This window comes from Penicillium robsamsonii, assembly GCF_028829455.1.
Source record: "Penicillium robsamsonii strain IBT 29466 chromosome Unknown utg000003l_segment0_segment0, whole genome shotgun sequence".
NCBI lineage: Eukaryota > Fungi > Ascomycota > Eurotiomycetes > Eurotiales > Aspergillaceae > Penicillium > Penicillium robsamsonii.
In genome coordinates this window covers 6,568,632-6,585,343 of record NW_026643221.1, presented here as the reverse complement: position 1 = coordinate 6,585,343, position 16,712 = coordinate 6,568,632, and the positions used below count along the sequence as shown (strand labels likewise).

The 16,712-nt window shown below is 47.3% G+C and overlaps 6 protein-coding genes across 6 annotated transcripts; 4 read left to right on the top strand and 2 right to left on the bottom strand.

The window, feature by feature from the left end:
• Nucleotides 1–295: 295 nt before the first annotated feature.
• Nucleotides 296–1,668, top strand: N7447_007252 (acyl-CoA dehydrogenase family protein; the record flags this gene model as incomplete). The annotated part of the gene is made up of 2 exons (XM_057231514.1): nt 296–617; nt 671–1,668. The coding sequence occupies 2 exons, from the start codon at nt 296–298 to the stop codon at nt 1,666–1,668; spliced, it is 1,320 nt and encodes a 439-aa protein (XP_057086604.1).
• A 601-nt stretch (nt 1,669–2,269) lies between these two features.
• Nucleotides 2,270–4,218, top strand: ilv3 (dihydroxy-acid dehydratase ILV3; the record flags this gene model as incomplete). Its single annotated transcript, XM_057231513.1, has 3 exons — nt 2,270–2,334; nt 2,404–3,797; nt 3,851–4,218. 3 exons carry the CDS (start codon nt 2,270–2,272, stop codon nt 4,216–4,218), a joined length of 1,827 nt encoding a protein of 608 aa, XP_057086603.1.
• Nucleotides 4,219–5,485: 1,267 nt separating this feature from the next.
• N7447_007250 (cupredoxin domain-containing protein) lies at nt 5,486–6,752 on the bottom strand (the record flags this gene model as incomplete). The annotated part of the gene is made up of 4 exons (XM_057231512.1): nt 5,486–6,091; nt 6,146–6,214; nt 6,281–6,316; nt 6,378–6,752. The coding sequence occupies 4 exons, from the start codon at nt 6,750–6,752 to the stop codon at nt 5,486–5,488; spliced, it is 1,086 nt and encodes a 361-aa protein (XP_057086602.1).
• A 2,004-nt stretch (nt 6,753–8,756) lies between these two features.
• Nucleotides 8,757–10,297, top strand: N7447_007249 (CFEM domain-containing protein; the record flags this gene model as incomplete). The annotated part of the gene is made up of 7 exons (XM_057231511.1): nt 8,757–8,852; nt 8,905–9,037; nt 9,087–9,271; nt 9,322–9,358; nt 9,417–9,484; nt 9,535–9,917; nt 9,970–10,297. Coding segments are annotated over 7 exons (1,230 nt in total), but the record flags the coding sequence as incomplete, so codon positions are not given.
• Nucleotides 10,298–11,930: 1,633 nt separating this feature from the next.
• Nucleotides 11,931–12,568, top strand: N7447_007248 (uncharacterized protein; the record flags this gene model as incomplete). The annotated part of the gene is made up of 2 exons (XM_057231510.1): nt 11,931–11,950; nt 12,052–12,568. The coding sequence occupies 2 exons, from the start codon at nt 11,931–11,933 to the stop codon at nt 12,566–12,568; spliced, it is 537 nt and encodes a 178-aa protein (XP_057086600.1).
• A 243-nt stretch (nt 12,569–12,811) lies between these two features.
• Nucleotides 12,812–14,854, bottom strand: N7447_007247 (GMC family oxidoreductase; the record flags this gene model as incomplete). The annotated part of the gene is made up of 4 exons (XM_057231509.1): nt 12,812–13,254; nt 13,306–14,311; nt 14,364–14,543; nt 14,597–14,854. The coding sequence occupies 4 exons, from the start codon at nt 14,852–14,854 to the stop codon at nt 12,812–12,814; spliced, it is 1,887 nt and encodes a 628-aa protein (XP_057086599.1).
• Between the last annotated feature and the right edge of the window lie 1,858 nt (nt 14,855–16,712).

Below are 16,712 nucleotides of genomic sequence, written 5' to 3'. Positions count from 1 at the left end.
TGGTCGGGGCAAATTGTAGATGTTGGTCTCCTATACACCGAGGTGTATTCCTCGGTCTATTCAAGGCATTTAGATCGGCCACTTGAATTTTGGCCTTGATGAACAAGCGATATGACAATATGCTACAAGCATATATTCCTACGAAACACATACCCCGTCATTTAACCGAGGCGCAAGACGACGTAGATCGAGAATGCCAAGACCCCGAGTCGGCTATATGTGAAGCGCTTAGATGGTATATATTGGACTTGACTGAGAAGCTTGTCCAAAACATTGAACAAAAATACTTTCAACCATGTATCGGTCACAAATCCAACGCGCTCTGCGATCACAACCGGCTGCGTTTTTGCGTGGTTCATGTCGGACAGGGATGTCCCCTCAAAGTCGTGCGGCCTTCTCCACCTCTGGGCAGCGCGACATTATGGGGATGACCGGCTTCACAGAAGAGCAGCTTACAGTCCGTGAAGCGATCTCGCATATCTGTTCCAAATTCCCGAATACATATTGGCAAGAGCATGATCAGCAAGAAAAAGATCCAAAGGAATTCCATGCTGCATTGGCTAAGGATGGATGGCTCGGCATTGCTTTGCCCGAATCGCTCGGAGGTGCTGGTTTAGGTATAGTAAATCGACTAAAGATAATTTATTCTGATCGCTAACTTCATTTCTAGGTATATCTGAAGCCACAATGATGATGCAGACCATTACACAATCTGGCGCAGGTATGGCCGGCGCTCAGGCTATCCACGCCAATGTCTATGCAACACAGCCATTGGCCAAGTTTGGCACCAAGGAACAGTTAGAGAATACCATTCCAAACATTATCAATGGCACATGGCGCACATGCTTTGGTGTCACAGAGCCAAACACTGGCCTTGAGACTCTTAAGCTCACGACCTTGGCTAGCAAAACTGCTGACGGGTATTCGGTCAATGGCCAGAAGATCTGGATTACCTGTGCGCAGGTGGCATCAAAGATGATTCTCCTCGCCCGAACCACTCCCCTTGAAGAAGTCAAGAAGACCAGCGAGGGTCTGTCCTTGTTTTGTATCGATGTCGACCGTGAAAACCCTGGTTTGGATCTGCGGAGGATCAAAAAGATGGGCGGACGCGCTGTTGATGCCAACGAAGTCTTCTTCGATAATTATAAGATTCCTGCAAACACGTTGATTGGAAAGGAGAATGAAGGATTTAAGATTATTCTCCACGGGATGAACGCAGAGCGATGCCTTCTGGCCGGTGAGGCACTCGGTCTTGGCTATGCCGCTCTGGAAAAGGCTTCGCAGTACGCCAAAGACCGGATTGTTTTTGGACGGCCAATTGGTCAGAACCAGGGTGTGGCGCATCCCTTAGCTGATGCGTTCATGAAGCTGGAGGCGGCGAAGCTGGCTACCTACCACGCAGCACGTCTTTATGATACCAACGATGGATCAGTGCCTTTCCATGAAATCGGTGTCGCGTGCAACAGTGCCAAGTATCTGGCTGCCGAAGCTGCTTTCACGGCGTGTGAGCGGGCAGTTCTGGCGCACGGTGGCATGGGATATGCGGTTGAGTACGATGTTGAACGATATATGCGGGAATGTTTCGTACCTCGTATTGCACCTGTGAGTCGGGAGATGATCCTGAATTACGTGAGCGAGAAGGTGCTTGATTTACCTAGAAGCTACTAGGTATTCTCTGTACAATAAATGAGAATCCCCATCTATAAGTTCGATATAGACTTTGATCTTATTCTTAAAAGTCGGGTATGTGCCACACTTAATGGATGAAAACCACCGAAACGGCAGTGACCTATCTGAGATGCTCAAGTGCCATGTCGGAGAAATATCTTTGATCATTTAGATATAGATATACTGATACCTCAGAATACGTCACCGTTCTCTATATATGTAAGGTATTAGGGTTCTTATTGGCGTTCTTATGGGGTCGACTTAGTATATTAGGGATCTACTGATGAGGCAGGGCCGACATCGGCGCCTCGTTAACTATAATCTCCAAATTGCTCAATGCTCCAGTGCATATGAAACATACATAAAGGTATGTATCGATGCATCCTGAGCGGCTAAAATGAACAAAAATAAATGTGCGTCAGTAACAAGCTGACAACCAGCCGCACTCAATTGGCGGGGAGGGTTCACCCTTCTCCGGTTTCATTCTCGGACCGGCAGACCCACTTTGTTGAGCTTCCTTTTATTTCTTGTCCCCCTCTCTTCTCCAGACTTTCACTTTAATTGTTGCTGGGTGTGATTTTTAGAATATCATACTCTCACCATGTTTCCCCAAACTCGGGCACGCGTGCCCGCTGCTCTGCGGAGCTTGTCCCAGTCTAACCCTGCGTAAGTTGATTCAATTGCGTCAATTGCGTTAATTGCGTCTCCAGCTACTAACTTGTTTCTTCTCTATAGTCGGGCTCTCTCAACCACTCTGCCTCGCTTCCAGAATGACGACAAGGTCCTCAACAAGGTCTCCCGCACCATCACTCAGCCCAAGTCACAGGGTGCTTCCCAGGCAATGCTGTACGCAGTCGGTTTGAAGGAGGCGGACATGAACAAGGCCCAGGTCGGAATTTCATCAGTGTGGTTCAACGGCAACCCTTGCAACATGCATTTGCTTGACCTGAACAACAAGGTCCGCCAGGGTGTTCAGGATCAGGATTTGATTGGCTTCCAGTTCAACACCGTCGGTGTCAGTGATGCAATCAGTATGGGTACCCCCGGTATGCGTTACTCTCTGCAGAGTCGTGACCTGATTGCCGATTCCGTCGAGACCGTGATGGGTGGACAATGGTACGATGCCAACATCAGTATTCCCGGCTGTGACAAGAACATGCCCGGTGTTCTGATGGCCATGGGCCGTATCAACCGCCCCAGTCTGATGGTCTACGGTGGAAGCATCAAGCCCGGCTGCGCTGCTACCCAGAACAACGCCGATATCGATATTGTGTCTGCCTTCCAGGCCTACGGTCAATTCCTTACCAAGGAGATCACCGAGCCCCAGCGCTTTGACGTCATCCGCCACGCCTGCCCCGGCGAGGGAGCTTGTGGTGGTATGTACACGGCCAACACCATGGCTTCCGCCATCGAGACCATGGGTATGACCCTTCCTGGTTCATCTTCCAACCCGGCCAACTCCCAGGCCAAGTATGTTGAGTGTCTTGCGGCTGGTGGTGCCATCAAGAGGCTGCTCGCCGAGGACATTCGCCCTCGCGACATTCTTACCCGTCAGGCCTTTGAGAACGCCATGGTTGTTGTCAACATCACCGGTGGCTCGACCAACGCTGTGCTGCACTTGATTGCTATTGCTGACTCAGTCGGCATCAAGCTCACCATTGATGACTTCCAGGCCGTGTCCGACCGGATTCCCTTCCTGGCTGATCTCAAGCCCTCTGGCAAGTACGTCATGGCCGATCTCCACGCTATTGGTGGTACCCCGGCACTGCTGAAGCTCCTCCTGAAGGAGGGTCTTATTGATGGCTCTGGTATCACCGTTACTGGTGAGACCATGGCTCAGAACTTGGAGAAGGTCCCTGGCTTCCCCGAGGACCAGAAGATCATCCGCCCCTTCTCCAACCCTATCAAGAAGACCGGTCACATTCAGATCCTCCGCGGTTCCTTGGCCCCTGGTGGCAGTGTCGGTAAGATTACCGGTAAGGAGGGCATGTCTTTCACCGGAAAGGCCCGCGTGTTCGACAGTGAAGACGACTTCATCGCCGCCCTCGAGCGTGGTGAAATCAAGAAGGAGGAGAAGACCGTTGTTGTCATTCGCTACTGCGGTCCTAAGGGTGGCCCTGGAATGCCTGGTATGTGCAATGAACCTACATAATTGCTGACCACAATGCTAACCATGTTATAGAAATGCTCAAGCCTTCTGGTGCCCTCATGGGTTACGGTCTCGGTAACTCCTGTGCCCTCATCACCGATGGTCGTTTCTCCGGTGGTTCCCACGGTTTCTTGATCGGTCACATTGTCCCTGAGGCTGCCGTCGGTGGTCCCATCGGTCTTGTTAACGACGGCGATATCATCACCATCGATGCCGAGAAGCGCATTCTTGATGTCGAACTCACCGATGCCGAGTTTGCCGACCGCAAGCAGAAGTGGGAAGCCCGCAAGGCTGCTGGCGATCTCCCTGAGACTGGTCTTACCATGCGTGGTACTCTGGGTAAATATGCCCGAAACGTTAAGGATGCCAGTCTGGGCTGTATCACTGATGCTGTGGAGTAAATCTTTCCTTGGTTTTCTTTTTTTTTTGATCTCGGGCCCTGTATGGAACACAAAAGCGATTCCCCGTTTTGGAGCCTGTCTTATATATGATATCATTTTGAATAATATTTTGTTGCTTGTTCAATTCGTTTCCCTTTGGTGACTTTCATTTCGAGTCTTGTTCTCTCTGGTTGCATTACTGCACATCATTATGTGTCTCCATGACAGGATCCCAACGTATTAGTTGTGTGCAGCCGAGCGCTAATCTGTGATTGAACTAGACCAAGCGTGGCCTCGAAAGATCAAGGCTCGCTTGTTGGGTCGTCTGCCTTGCCGTAACCACCTAACAGGAACAGCTGCATTTGCTTTAACTTAAGTTTGATATCCTCTTGCTATACAAGTATCCATCTAGTCCATATGCAACACCGAATGAAATATAACAAATAGTCACATAGACACAACAGTCTTCTGGAATTGATATGCTTCTATTTGGAAAAGTTCCCACAACACCCTTCAATTTGGGGTTGTATATAACCGGAGTGACCTGAAACATAAATTCATGGGATAAGTGACTGGTACGCCGTTCTGAAGACGAAGCATTGTATCCACTAGTTTTTATCACGGGCCCCTCTGGTAACCATTTTATCTTATTACAGCATTTTATATCCCAGAAAAACAAAATTGCCAGCTAGTAAATCCTGTAAGCTGATAATATAACCCTCTAATTCTCCAAGGCTCGGGCATCAAGTTCGGTGGCTGAGAAGGATATTGATAGAAGCATCCACTAGACTCCGGGTAAGCCCTATCGTAGGGAGATGGCAATCTCCCAGCACTAGTGCTCGGTCTCCACCTGATATAATGCAGCCCACACACCATGATGATCTATGTTTAGGACCTACGCCTACCGTCACACCCATCACCAACGTATCTGTGCCAACTCCGGGTAGCGGAAGATATGGTGTGATAAAGACTCATCATGGCTGAGTTTTGGGATGATTCCATACCCGCCACAATGCACACAAGCCATTGCGATAGTGGTGTTTGAGTGTGGGAAATTCCCAAGTTGATCGGGGTGTCAGAAACTGCAATATTAACAAATCAAAATAAATTACAACGACAGGCGAGAAGTTCCTCGGTATATATATATACATATATATAAAGCAGATCCATTCACGCATGGAAGGAAAAATAATCAAACGGCAACACCAAATCCCCCAAGGTATAAACGACTCCACCGAGGCCACCACTCGACGCTCCCAATCTGAATCTCCAAATTTTTGACACCTATTCAGACCCGATCGTGCGGGGTACTGCCTGGTGCCTCCCATATAATCGGATGACCCTCCAGCTCTGTAGCGATCGCACTTTCACGGGTGCGTGGAATAGGCTCATTCCAGCTCCAGTGGCCTTGCTGCGCCAACGGCGACGCAGGACCCGAGTAGACTCCCACCTCAGGTGACATTGCGCGCACAGTTGGATCCGGACTCGAGACTGAGGTCATGTCGACAGGGCCTGATTTGTGGGTAGGGACAGCACTTCCAACTTCGCTTTTCCCGTTGTCGCCGTGATTGAACAGTGCCCACCGTGCGGTACGTTCGGTGCGACCATCTTCCGAGGACATCCACTGCGAGTAAACACGGTTGCGACCAAGCACGAAGAATAATGCCACCAGTATGGCGACAAAGGCCACGGCTGCAACGGCGATACCTGCGATGGCCCCCGTGCTAAGCCCATGCTTATCATGGTTGCTTTTGTCGTCACCGCTGGAACTGTCGTTACCGCTGGAACTGTCGCCTCCGCCGTCGCCTTCGGGGGGTATGGGCTGGCCTGGAACTAGCATGTAAGGGTATTTCAGTGCTTTTGCGTATTGCGTTTCCCATGACTGGGTTGTGTTCTACGGATTCAAAAGTCAGCCCGAATGAATGATAAGAGAAAGCGAAAGTCATACCGGGTTGATCACTCCGACCATTCCATTTTTCGTGCATGAATCTATTGCAGTGCAATAGAAGAATGTGGGCTACATCAAACAATCCGTTAGCTTTAATCCTAAATTGAGGGTATGCTTTTTTGACTAGATACATACCTCGGTATTATTAACTCGCAAAGACCAGGTCGGGGGCTGCATTGCATACATTAGCCTCCTTTCTTTGATGCACACTATTTATGCGATTTCAACTCACTGGTCCGACGATTTGCCCACCTTGCAGGTTAAAATTCGCAAATGGTCCCGAATAAAAGATGTCCCCGCTTGCTGGTATACAAGGAGCGTCATACTCTGCTTGTACAACGGAATGGTTCGTTGGATAGAATTCGAAGACAACAATATCGCCCACATTGGCCTTTATTTCGGATGGATCAAATTGGTGTGGATTTGATTTCGGTCCCACCTGGATCGTATGGGTCGTGATACCGGTCGAGGAGGAAGTCGTGGCAGTTGCCGTCGATGATGATCCTGCATCAGATGTGGGAGTTGCAATTTTGGAAGTGTTGGCTGCCACTATCGTGGTTGCCAAAGCCAGCCATGCTAGTGGCCGGCCTAGTTGGCTCGCAAGCATCATGTACAGGGGAGTGTCGACGATTTGCTAACACAATATGCACACCGCAATCTAGTGATTTGGAATTTTGCACACAGGAAAATGGGGACGAGAGTGAGAAAAGAGGACTAGGTCAGAAAACAAAGAATTTCAAATTTCAAAGCCAGGTCTAGGACCTGGGTATGAGCAATGCTTTTGGGCTGTACGGCACAATGGAGCTTGGATGCGTTTTTGCGATAGGCAAGGTCTTAGAGGCATTCGGTACATCAACTTCCTAATTTATTATGTACTTGTCTAGCGCGGATGGAAATTTTAGTAATATTGCAGACAGAAGCGAATCTTTCCGTGTCGGCAAACGTATAACTTAGAAACAATTACTCTGTTCAGCTCGGATACGAAGCATGCATGGATTTACCATGGACTTGCCATATAAGTGGGCTTACGGGTGTCAGAAAAGCCAAGGCTTAGAACCCTCATGCCCCCACCCCCCTACCCCCCTTAGGCCCCCCAGGCTTTGTTCCATTAAAATACGTTGCCTCACTGGATTTATTATAGATTTGACTTCGATCTCTCAAAGACTTTGAAACGTGAAGTGTTAGCAGTGAGCTTAATACGATCTAGTGAGGATCTCAGATCGAAAAGTCTGTACGGACCCCGAGTGTATACGAATTTAATCTACTTTTGCCCCCATCTTAGCTAACTAGTCTAAGCCACATATTCTATATAAGGCTAGGCTATATGGTGAGGCTGAGAGAGCCACGATATTACCTGAATGCTAAGACTTACATGGCTGGGGTATCTTTGGAAAATGATTCGAGGGGTTTTCAGCTCAAAGGAATTTCTTTTCAAGGTCTCTCTTCCCCGTGCTTTGTCTCGGCTTTAGATGCCAGGTTCGGATTCATTTATCATTACGTCCGAGTTAGGTCAATTGTACAAAGTAGCGACCAACACTACCGAGCCGCTTTTCTCCAGTTTCGGGACGGGAAGTAAATAAGTTGAGCAATCCAAATCCTCTTTTCATTTCTGTGAACCTGTGCCGGGTGAATGACCGCGTCATAATCTCCGCATTTAATATTTCTAAACGAGATGACCAATTAGCGCGCGTCACAATCAGCTAAATATCGTGGCAATTTGAGGTTAGCGTTGATTCCACGATTTAATGGTAAAATGCCACGTAAAGATGATATCGGCCCAATGGAAGTTGCATAATACGGCATTGGTGTTTGGAGGCGGATTGCGAAATACCCCGCCGACGCCGTTGAAGCGGCTTGTCTAGGGCTGAGCCCAAGGCCTTCTACTTTGTCTGGAGATCCGATTTTCTCGATCTCTGATGAGAAAGACCTGGCTGAGCCCCTGCGCCCGTTATCAAGGCTATCCTCCTACTCTAAAACACCAATGACATAGGCTGGCTTCCTTCCAAGGTCTAACGTGCTTCTCTTTGCTCTAGGTATCAAGATAGGTCAGGTGATTTCAGGCATAGAATGGATCACATCACTTAATATGGGATCATCGAAGTATCATGTGGCAGAGGTGGTTCAGGGGTTGTGCCTTTTACTATGGTGATACCATTATGAATGACATTTGTTCTAAAAAATGGGTGTGCGAAGGTGCATAACTCACTAACTAGTTACGCGCCTTCGCACAGATGCCAAGAGGGACTGGACCCAAATCAAGAGTAGCCTCTGAGACGTGAAATCGCCGTATACTGTCCACCTTAGAGTAGCAATATCAGGGCTTGTTTCACTTGAACGTTGACAGCGGAGCATTGCCTCGTTTCTGGTCCAATGACTTGGTTGCCTATATTTGGTATCGAGATTTATAGACGCCGTCATACGAAAATATGCTTGATGAAAATAAGCTCAACGTGCGAGGGCCTTGGGGGCGTCCATGCTCACTTGGCTCCATCCATGTCCAATCTGGAACAAAGGAAGAAAACAACAAAACCCGCCGCTGCCCTGGAGAAAATTCCCCCTCTCAATTACCTCCGACATTGTTTTTGAACACGTTTGCTGACATCTCGTTATCATGAGGGTTCATTTGTTCTCTTTCGCCGTTTTAGCTCTGCTTATAGTGAGGATTCATGCGGCAGCGTCAGATAGGGTTCTTTTCCCTTCTTGTGCGGTATGTACATATCCTAATAGAACTGTGTCTATTGCTAACGGCCATGCGTTAGATCACGTGTGACAGTAAATTATTCTCCAATTGCTCATTAAACAACGATATGTCATGCTTCTGTGCTAGTGGCTCTCGTCCCACGGCGCTGTTAAATCTCGTTGAAACTAGCTGCACGACAAAAGAATTCTTCAGTGCGTCTCGATCGTGATTAATGTACAAAGCCTACTCTAACCCTCCTAGCTACGAAACGTGTATATGAGAAGGAATGTGGTATAACACCGCATAAAGGCCCTTCCGTGGTCGACGCCGCCACTCTGATCCCTCTTATTCTTGCGTCGTTTTTCTTCGTTGTAAGAATAATCGCTAAGAGCAGCGGCCTCGCCGGCGGATGGGGACTGGACGATTATACAATAATCATCTCATATGTTAGTGTCGGTGGTTGATGTTCCCTCGCCCTGTATTAACAGCGTCGTAGGTCTTGGGAGCCGCTATATACGTTCTTTATATTTACGGTAAGCCAGGAGTCCCGGTTGTTCAATTTCATAAGGAATAAGCACTAAACGAGATCAGCGATCCGCAACGGCTTCGGTCAAAATATCTGGGACATCCCTTTTCCCACAATCACCAGGTTTTACCGGGTTCGTATCCTCTCTCTCTCTAAGCCTCGGTTCTAGTCTAATAAGAGCAGTATTTTCAAGGACTTGCTGTTATGTATAAGGTCCAGATTTCTCTGGCAAAGATCTCCGTGTGTCTCTTCCTATTACGCATCTTTAGATCACAGACATTCCGCTGTTTAGCATATACACTCATCGGTATCAACGCCGCCATCGGTATCTCTTGGGCCTTCGTGGATTCCTTCCGCTGCTTGCCGGTACATCTAACGTGGACTGGCTGGATGAACGAGGAACCCGCGCAGTGCATCGATTTTATCAGCTCGATTCTCGTCAATTGTTTGGTAAACATTTTTGTTGACTTTGTATTGATCATAATGCCGGTGTATGAGGTAACTAAATTGCAGTTACCTTTACAAAAAAAGGTATCTGTGGGGTTGATGTTTATTGTGGGCTCTGTGTATGCACTCTCCAGGCTGATCTTTCATCATTCAGGCTAACCAATGTCACAGTCTTATGATCATCGCGATCATCCGAGTCGTTGTCTTCTGGAACAACCGCTGGGGCTCCAATCAAACTTTCGGTCTATATCCCGTCACTCACTGGACTGTAATTGAATCTCAGATTGCTGTCATGTGTGCTTGTCTGCCTGCATCCAGAGCTGTCGCCGTTCAATTATTCCCTCAGTTCTTGGGAGGAACGAGGTCCCGAACGACTCCAACTCACACAGCTGATGATTCTAACAGCAAACATACGAGCGGCAAGATCAAGAAGTCTGTTACCTACTCGGTGAATTATGGGTCTCCATCGGGAACGCATAGTGACGTGGAGTTGCTGGATGTTGATTCGAAACATGAGCCATGATGGATGGACTTGCATCCTACTTCTCGTTCGATAATTGGCAAGAGTATACGGTCACGTATGCGGCATTATCATGTCTTTAGTGTTTTTTTTTTGGTGTCATTAATTATGCTTTCTTTAAGATATATAGGCGGACGGTAGAGGAAGGCGGAAATAAAAGCGTACTTTGTGCAAGTGACTTTTCATTGTAAACCTTTGATTTGACATACTCATCATAGGTGAGATCGGATTTAACACATGTATATTGAATTCTTTGAAACATAAAATGATCTCATATGAAGGTAGCTTGCAACTTCAGATATCCCCATATGAGGATAGACCATCGTCCGGGAATGGCCCTGTCATTCAGCCAAGCTCTGACAAATAAATCCATATTGTTCAATTTTATAGCTCACCTGCAATAATAAAGCGATTGGCCTAATGAGAAGTTTGAAATCATAGAGCAAATCTTTGTTACAGCACACTTTTCATGGAGTTTTGGTCCAAAGACAAGGGCCCCAATGACAGTAATGTACTAATGCACTCAAGCACGAATGCAGCAAGGCCTTGCTTGCTGCTTACTTGCGATTTGAACCCTAATGAACGAGGCTCCATGGCAGAAGGTAGATATATCATCATCAATGAAGAGCCAGTTTCCCGCGCTGTTCCCCTAACCTTCCATTATATATTAATTGCCATCAAGTATGGTAGTTAGATGCCAATTATATTACACCATACAACCCAAGCTATAAGATGGACGATTTATATTTGTTAGAGCATAGGCATTTGCAGGAGCTTCATAGTTCATATGCACACTCTCGAATTCATCAGAGTTTGCTTACTTGGAATGTTGCTATGTCTTTTTCCCTACTTAGAATCTGAGGAAGGGCCCTAAAAGGACATCAAAAGGAGCGAAAAGAAGAGCATCAAGAAAAGCATAATAAAATATAGATTTCTATGCGAAAGCAACTTACCCTCAACCCAAGAGGATGCGTACATAGAAAGGGATTTGCCGCACAACACCTGTTTGTCCACTTCCCTCCCTCACCCTCTTTTCAACTCACAGCTGTCTCCTCTCTGAGAGATCTTTCACTCTTTTCACCTCATTCATATTCTTTTCAATTTTTGATTTACACTGACATCAATCTCAGTTTCTTGTCACTCTTTCTTGTCAGGGTGTTCGAATGTGGCACCTGTGACCGTCAGTTTGACTACCGGTCCGACTGCGTTGCTCACATGGACCAGTACAATCCTTGGATGGAATGTGAGACCTGCGACCGGCTGTTTCGCTGGGAGCACGCCTGCGAGCAACACATGGACGCCCTCGACCACCGGGCCCCGGACTTTAATTGTGAGACGTGTACTCGGACATTCTCCTTAGAGGAGCTGCGAGTCAGCATATGAACGCCAAGAGCCATTGGGCGGTCACAGTTCTGTGGGAGATATGCCCATAGGCCTTCCACACAAAAGCCACCGCAGACGAAGCACATGAATAAATAGAGACACTGGAAGCTCACAGTTCCTTGCGAAACGTATACGGAAATGTTTCGGCCGAAGGATTCCGCCAACCACCATATGGAAGACAAAAGACACTTCAAACCCTACTGCAGTCAATGTCAGCAACGCTTCGCAAATGAAGACAGTATTCGCCAGGTATGACAGCCAACCTCACCCCAGAAAGATACCAGCCATCTCCCTCGGTATGCTGTGAAGGTTTTGTTGTGGTAGTTAGTGAACACATGCTTGATAACTAGGTTATCAGGTCTCACTGATATCACATGCCCGTTTTGCGACGCTCGGTTTGTAACTGCGAGTGACGCCATAAATCACGTTGAAAATGGTGTCTGTCTGAGAACACACAACTGGAATCGGGAGACTATCCACCGCATGATTCACCACCTCGATCCCACGGGCTCTGTCACAAACAAACAGACTGAATCACACGACGAACGAGGCCTAGGCTACTATGCGACGGAGTTTGCATTCGAGGGCATCATCGGGACGTGTTACCTGTGCCAAAGGGAATTCGATTCAATAACCGCTTTCAATGAGTATATGAACCCCTCAGTCCCTACGGGGAAAATATATCATTGTCTTAACAAGGATGGCTGTGATGAGGAGCTCATCTCGCTCGACACTTTTTATTCACCCACTCGGAGAGTGAGTCGTGCGGATACATCCGGCTCGGGGATGTTGAAAGCTCCATCGGCAGCTAGACGAGGTTATTCTGAATCGACAGACAATCCCTGGACGCCGGAGACAGAGTGCTGAAGACAATGATGGTTTTAATTGACGTCAGGAACGAACGTTTATGTTTAATGAAGGAGGTGCCATATGAGCTGTTACTGACATGATCAAAGAAGGGCTACCTCATGTTATTTGTATCTACTCAATATCCAAGTCATATTGGCTTGATTGAGGCCCCCATCTTCCCACGATCTAGCATTGACCTGTTCATATATCTGACCCCTCCAGGTGTATTTTGAAAGGGATGATGGAACACACCAAGACGACTCATAGTTTCAACTCTGGAATGCGGTTTGTCCTACTCACTTCAGGAAATCCCCAGTCTTCCTTGATCAAATCGGCTGCCTTCTCTGCCACTGCATATACAGTCGCTTGAATGTTACCACTAACATTATTTGGGAAGATCGACGCGTCCACCACTCGAAGGCCCTTTACTCCTTTCACTCGTAGACGAGTGTCTAGTGCTTGACCCAATGCAACTGTACCACACACATGGTAGTTGGAATTGACGAAATCATGTGCCGCTTCCTTTGCTCGATCAAGGCTCTGTAAGTTGACTTCTGGGTGAGGGAAAGACCTGCTGATGATTGAATCTCGGAGGTGCTCTGATTGACCGACTTTGTCCGCCCAGCGAAGAGCAGCAGCGAGAAGGGTAGCATCTGCTTCATCACCAAGCCAATTTGGCTGGATGATTGGCGGACGTGCAGGATCTGGTTTAAGGTTAATTCTCGTTCTCGCCGGGTTTATATCTCGGGAATTACCATCACATTCAGCATGAACGTATCCACGCGCAACCGGGTACTGTATCCCAACGAAGAATGAAACTCCACTCCCCTGACAGTCGGGACTTGGAGATAATAGCTCCCCATGATGCCTCGAGTCTCTTTTTGGGTTCATCATGGCTGGCAACAGACCTATTTGCAGATTTCCAGATTTCTCGTCCTGGAGATTCCCAATAATGCACTCTAGCTGCTTGGAATGAAACGCACTTGTTGGTTTAACCTCTGCGACATGTTTGATAAGCTCTTTCAGTTCCGCTTCGGACATGATACTCTTCGCTGGAAGAAACCCCATAACACCGGGAGCATTAGTGAGAGGCCCGTCTTTGGTCTCCATATATTGTTTGATGGCGGCGTGCATGGCCTCAGGGACTACCCGAAGAATATCTCCTGTAATGACATCTGACTGAACGTTCCAGGTAAGAAATGAGATAGTATGGTCCTGAAGGTTGGACCCAACAGCAGCATTTTCGACCTTGCAAGGGATTCCGGCTGCTTTGAGGATGGCTGGATCACCAATGCCAGACAATTCTAGGACATGGGGAGAGAATATAGTACCCGCGCACAGTATTACCTCTCGGGCGACCTTGATCTGATAGTCGTGGTCGCAGTGAGTGATGCTAATACCAGTCGCCCGGTTATTTTCGTCTAGTATCACTTTGTTGACATGGGTCTCGCATAGAACTTTCAAATTACAGCGATTGTGATTAGGCGCATAGTATGCCCCTGCAGCATAGCTTCGCTTCCCTTTGTCAGGTCCTGTTCTATTCACAGTTGCCAAGCCGTGATAAAATCCAATATGATCGCCAGACCACGGATCGACCGGTCTTTCAGTAATACCCAATACGTCTTCGCATGCCTTGGCAAAGGTGTGCTCAATGGGCAATACCCCGTCATTGAAACTCGTGTGGATCGGACCTTGGGTGCCATGAAATTCACCAAGGGAATTTATCGATCGGTCTAGGTCTGTCTCGGCTGGTTCGAATGTCTATTCGCCAGTCAATATTCGCAGCAAATTTAGAACCCGGGAGACTGCTGACCTGATGCTTGCGCATGTATTGTTGCATAGCCTTAGCGGACCATCCCTCATCGCCAACAAGCGCAGCCCAATCGTCGTAGTCCCTCAATGACCCGCGGACATAACAAGTGGCGTTCATACCACTTGAGCCGCCCAAGAACCTGCCGCGTGGAACGTGGTGAACATTGTCATGGTTTCCTTTCTTCGAATTGGTCAACACACCGGCATGACTGTCAATGCGCTGTACAGGCTTACCTGTGGCGCGGTGTGAATGCACCAATCATACTCGGGGTTGTCCAACATCGCAGCAAAATTTGCGGGCATATCAATGACAGGATCTCCAAGTCGACATTTTCCCGCCTCAATCAAACCGACTGTAACCTGCGCATTTTCACTCAATCTTGCAGCAACAGCGCATCCCGCGGTTCCACCGCCGCAGATTATGTAGTCGAAGGAAGTCTCCAAGAACTCTTCGATGGAGCAAGTAGAGGGTTGGGTATCGCTTTTTGTCATGGCTAAGAGTTTGGTTCATGAACCAAGCACAATCTTGTCGGGGAAAATCTCACCTGGGGAGAAGAAGAGTATATAGAGCTCGACGCGGCAGAGACGGAAGACTGATCGTATATTTCGCGGTTGCTCACATGCACAGACGTGGGATCGTCAGCACATCTTGGGCATGTTTCACTGAATACGAAGTACAGCTCAGCTGCCCTAAATGTTCAGTTGTGAATTTAAGTTTTAGGTTAACTCTCGAACGCCAGCTAACTATGGCTACATATTCCAAAAACTGAAAGATTGCGAGTCCTTAGCTGAAATAGCAGTATGGATAATTTTCGTATCTGTTGTAGAAATCATCTGAAACTCCTGTCTTATCTGTCTTATGGCAACCACCGTGCTCTTTCAAAAGCCCTCACCGCTCCTGCTCGTATAAACCACGCGATCCGTCATATCAATCCTATGCTCGGGTGGTCATCGGGTATTTTGACTTGCATTGGCGGTAGATATCTCGAAAGACGATTTTCTTTTCGGAGCTGAAAATGGTTCCGATGAGCGCTTTTAGGTGGTTGGATCACTTCAAACAGCAAATTACAATTTAAGCAATAGTTCGCTCAATTGAAAGCAACTTTAATAGCTTCAAGTCCTCTGAATCCCGTAAATCTTGTCAATCGGTTATCTGCTTTGGCTCTCCGAATGAGACAGATGTAGAACTGACCAGTTGGTGGAAATTTCCGGTAAGTGGTCTTTGCTCTATTAATTGGAGCCTTTTTGTACGTTTTCGTGTTTTCTCCGGCGGACTTGAAGCAATAGATATCTCGCGGTTAGCTCATAAATGAGAATCGCCATCTCTGGCGACAATACGAGAAGGAAGGGAGGAAGGGATTGCAGAGTTTGAAGCCCGTGGAGCTGTTTCACTGCAAATAAGCATACGTCTGGGGATGTAGCTGTTGGTGACTAGAGTGGGAACAGTTATCATTCACAAAAGCTAGAAACTCTCATCATATCCTGTTATTAATTCTCATCCGCTTCCCCAGATCAAGCAATTCAACATACACGCCATTCACGATATCTGTATCACGTATGCATGCCTGTTGACGTCTCTATTGTTGAGATCCCAGTTTAATCCCAGCTACTTCGCAGTAACTAACACGGGATGATTTCAACCCTAATCCTCATTCATTATGCCAAGGCACTTGCGATCGGAATCGAGATTAGCAGCTTCAATGGAATTCGACCTCTCCATTTCTCTATGATCCCATTTATGTTTCTATTACCAATTGAGAGATTCTTATCTGAATCTGGAGGGGAAGAGAAACCCATAAATATGGGCTTCTCGTCAGCTATTGATAGATTAGATAGACAATTTATACTTTGTCCTTTGGGTCGTGTACTTCAAGTATCATTTTGCAAAAGTTATTTATCCTATACATGTTTCATACAATCTCCGAATTGTATATTTCAACATCGATGATTATTAATGTTAATGGAAGTTGAAGCCATCGGACTGACTTCCTTTCATACGGACCTTCTTCAGTTGAATGCTTGTGAATTTGTATTTCTGTAAAACTCAATGTTTGGGCAATTGATCTAGAGGCACCATTTCTTGAATTCGATGTAGCCTATTAAACTGGTCTCAGTAGAATACAATCCACTGGTCTAGCGCCATGACTCCGCATTAACTCTTGGATCCTTCCATTTGATTAACAATCCAGGAGTCTTGTACGTAGTCCAATTCTCAGACCAGGTGGAACCTGGACCGGGGAGGCCCCGGTGTAGGAGGATTTCCGGTCCCACATCTGAACGATATCCGGGGTTGAATCAGATGACGAACTTGAGCCCTATTGGCTGGGCTCATTCTCTCACAGACTATAGC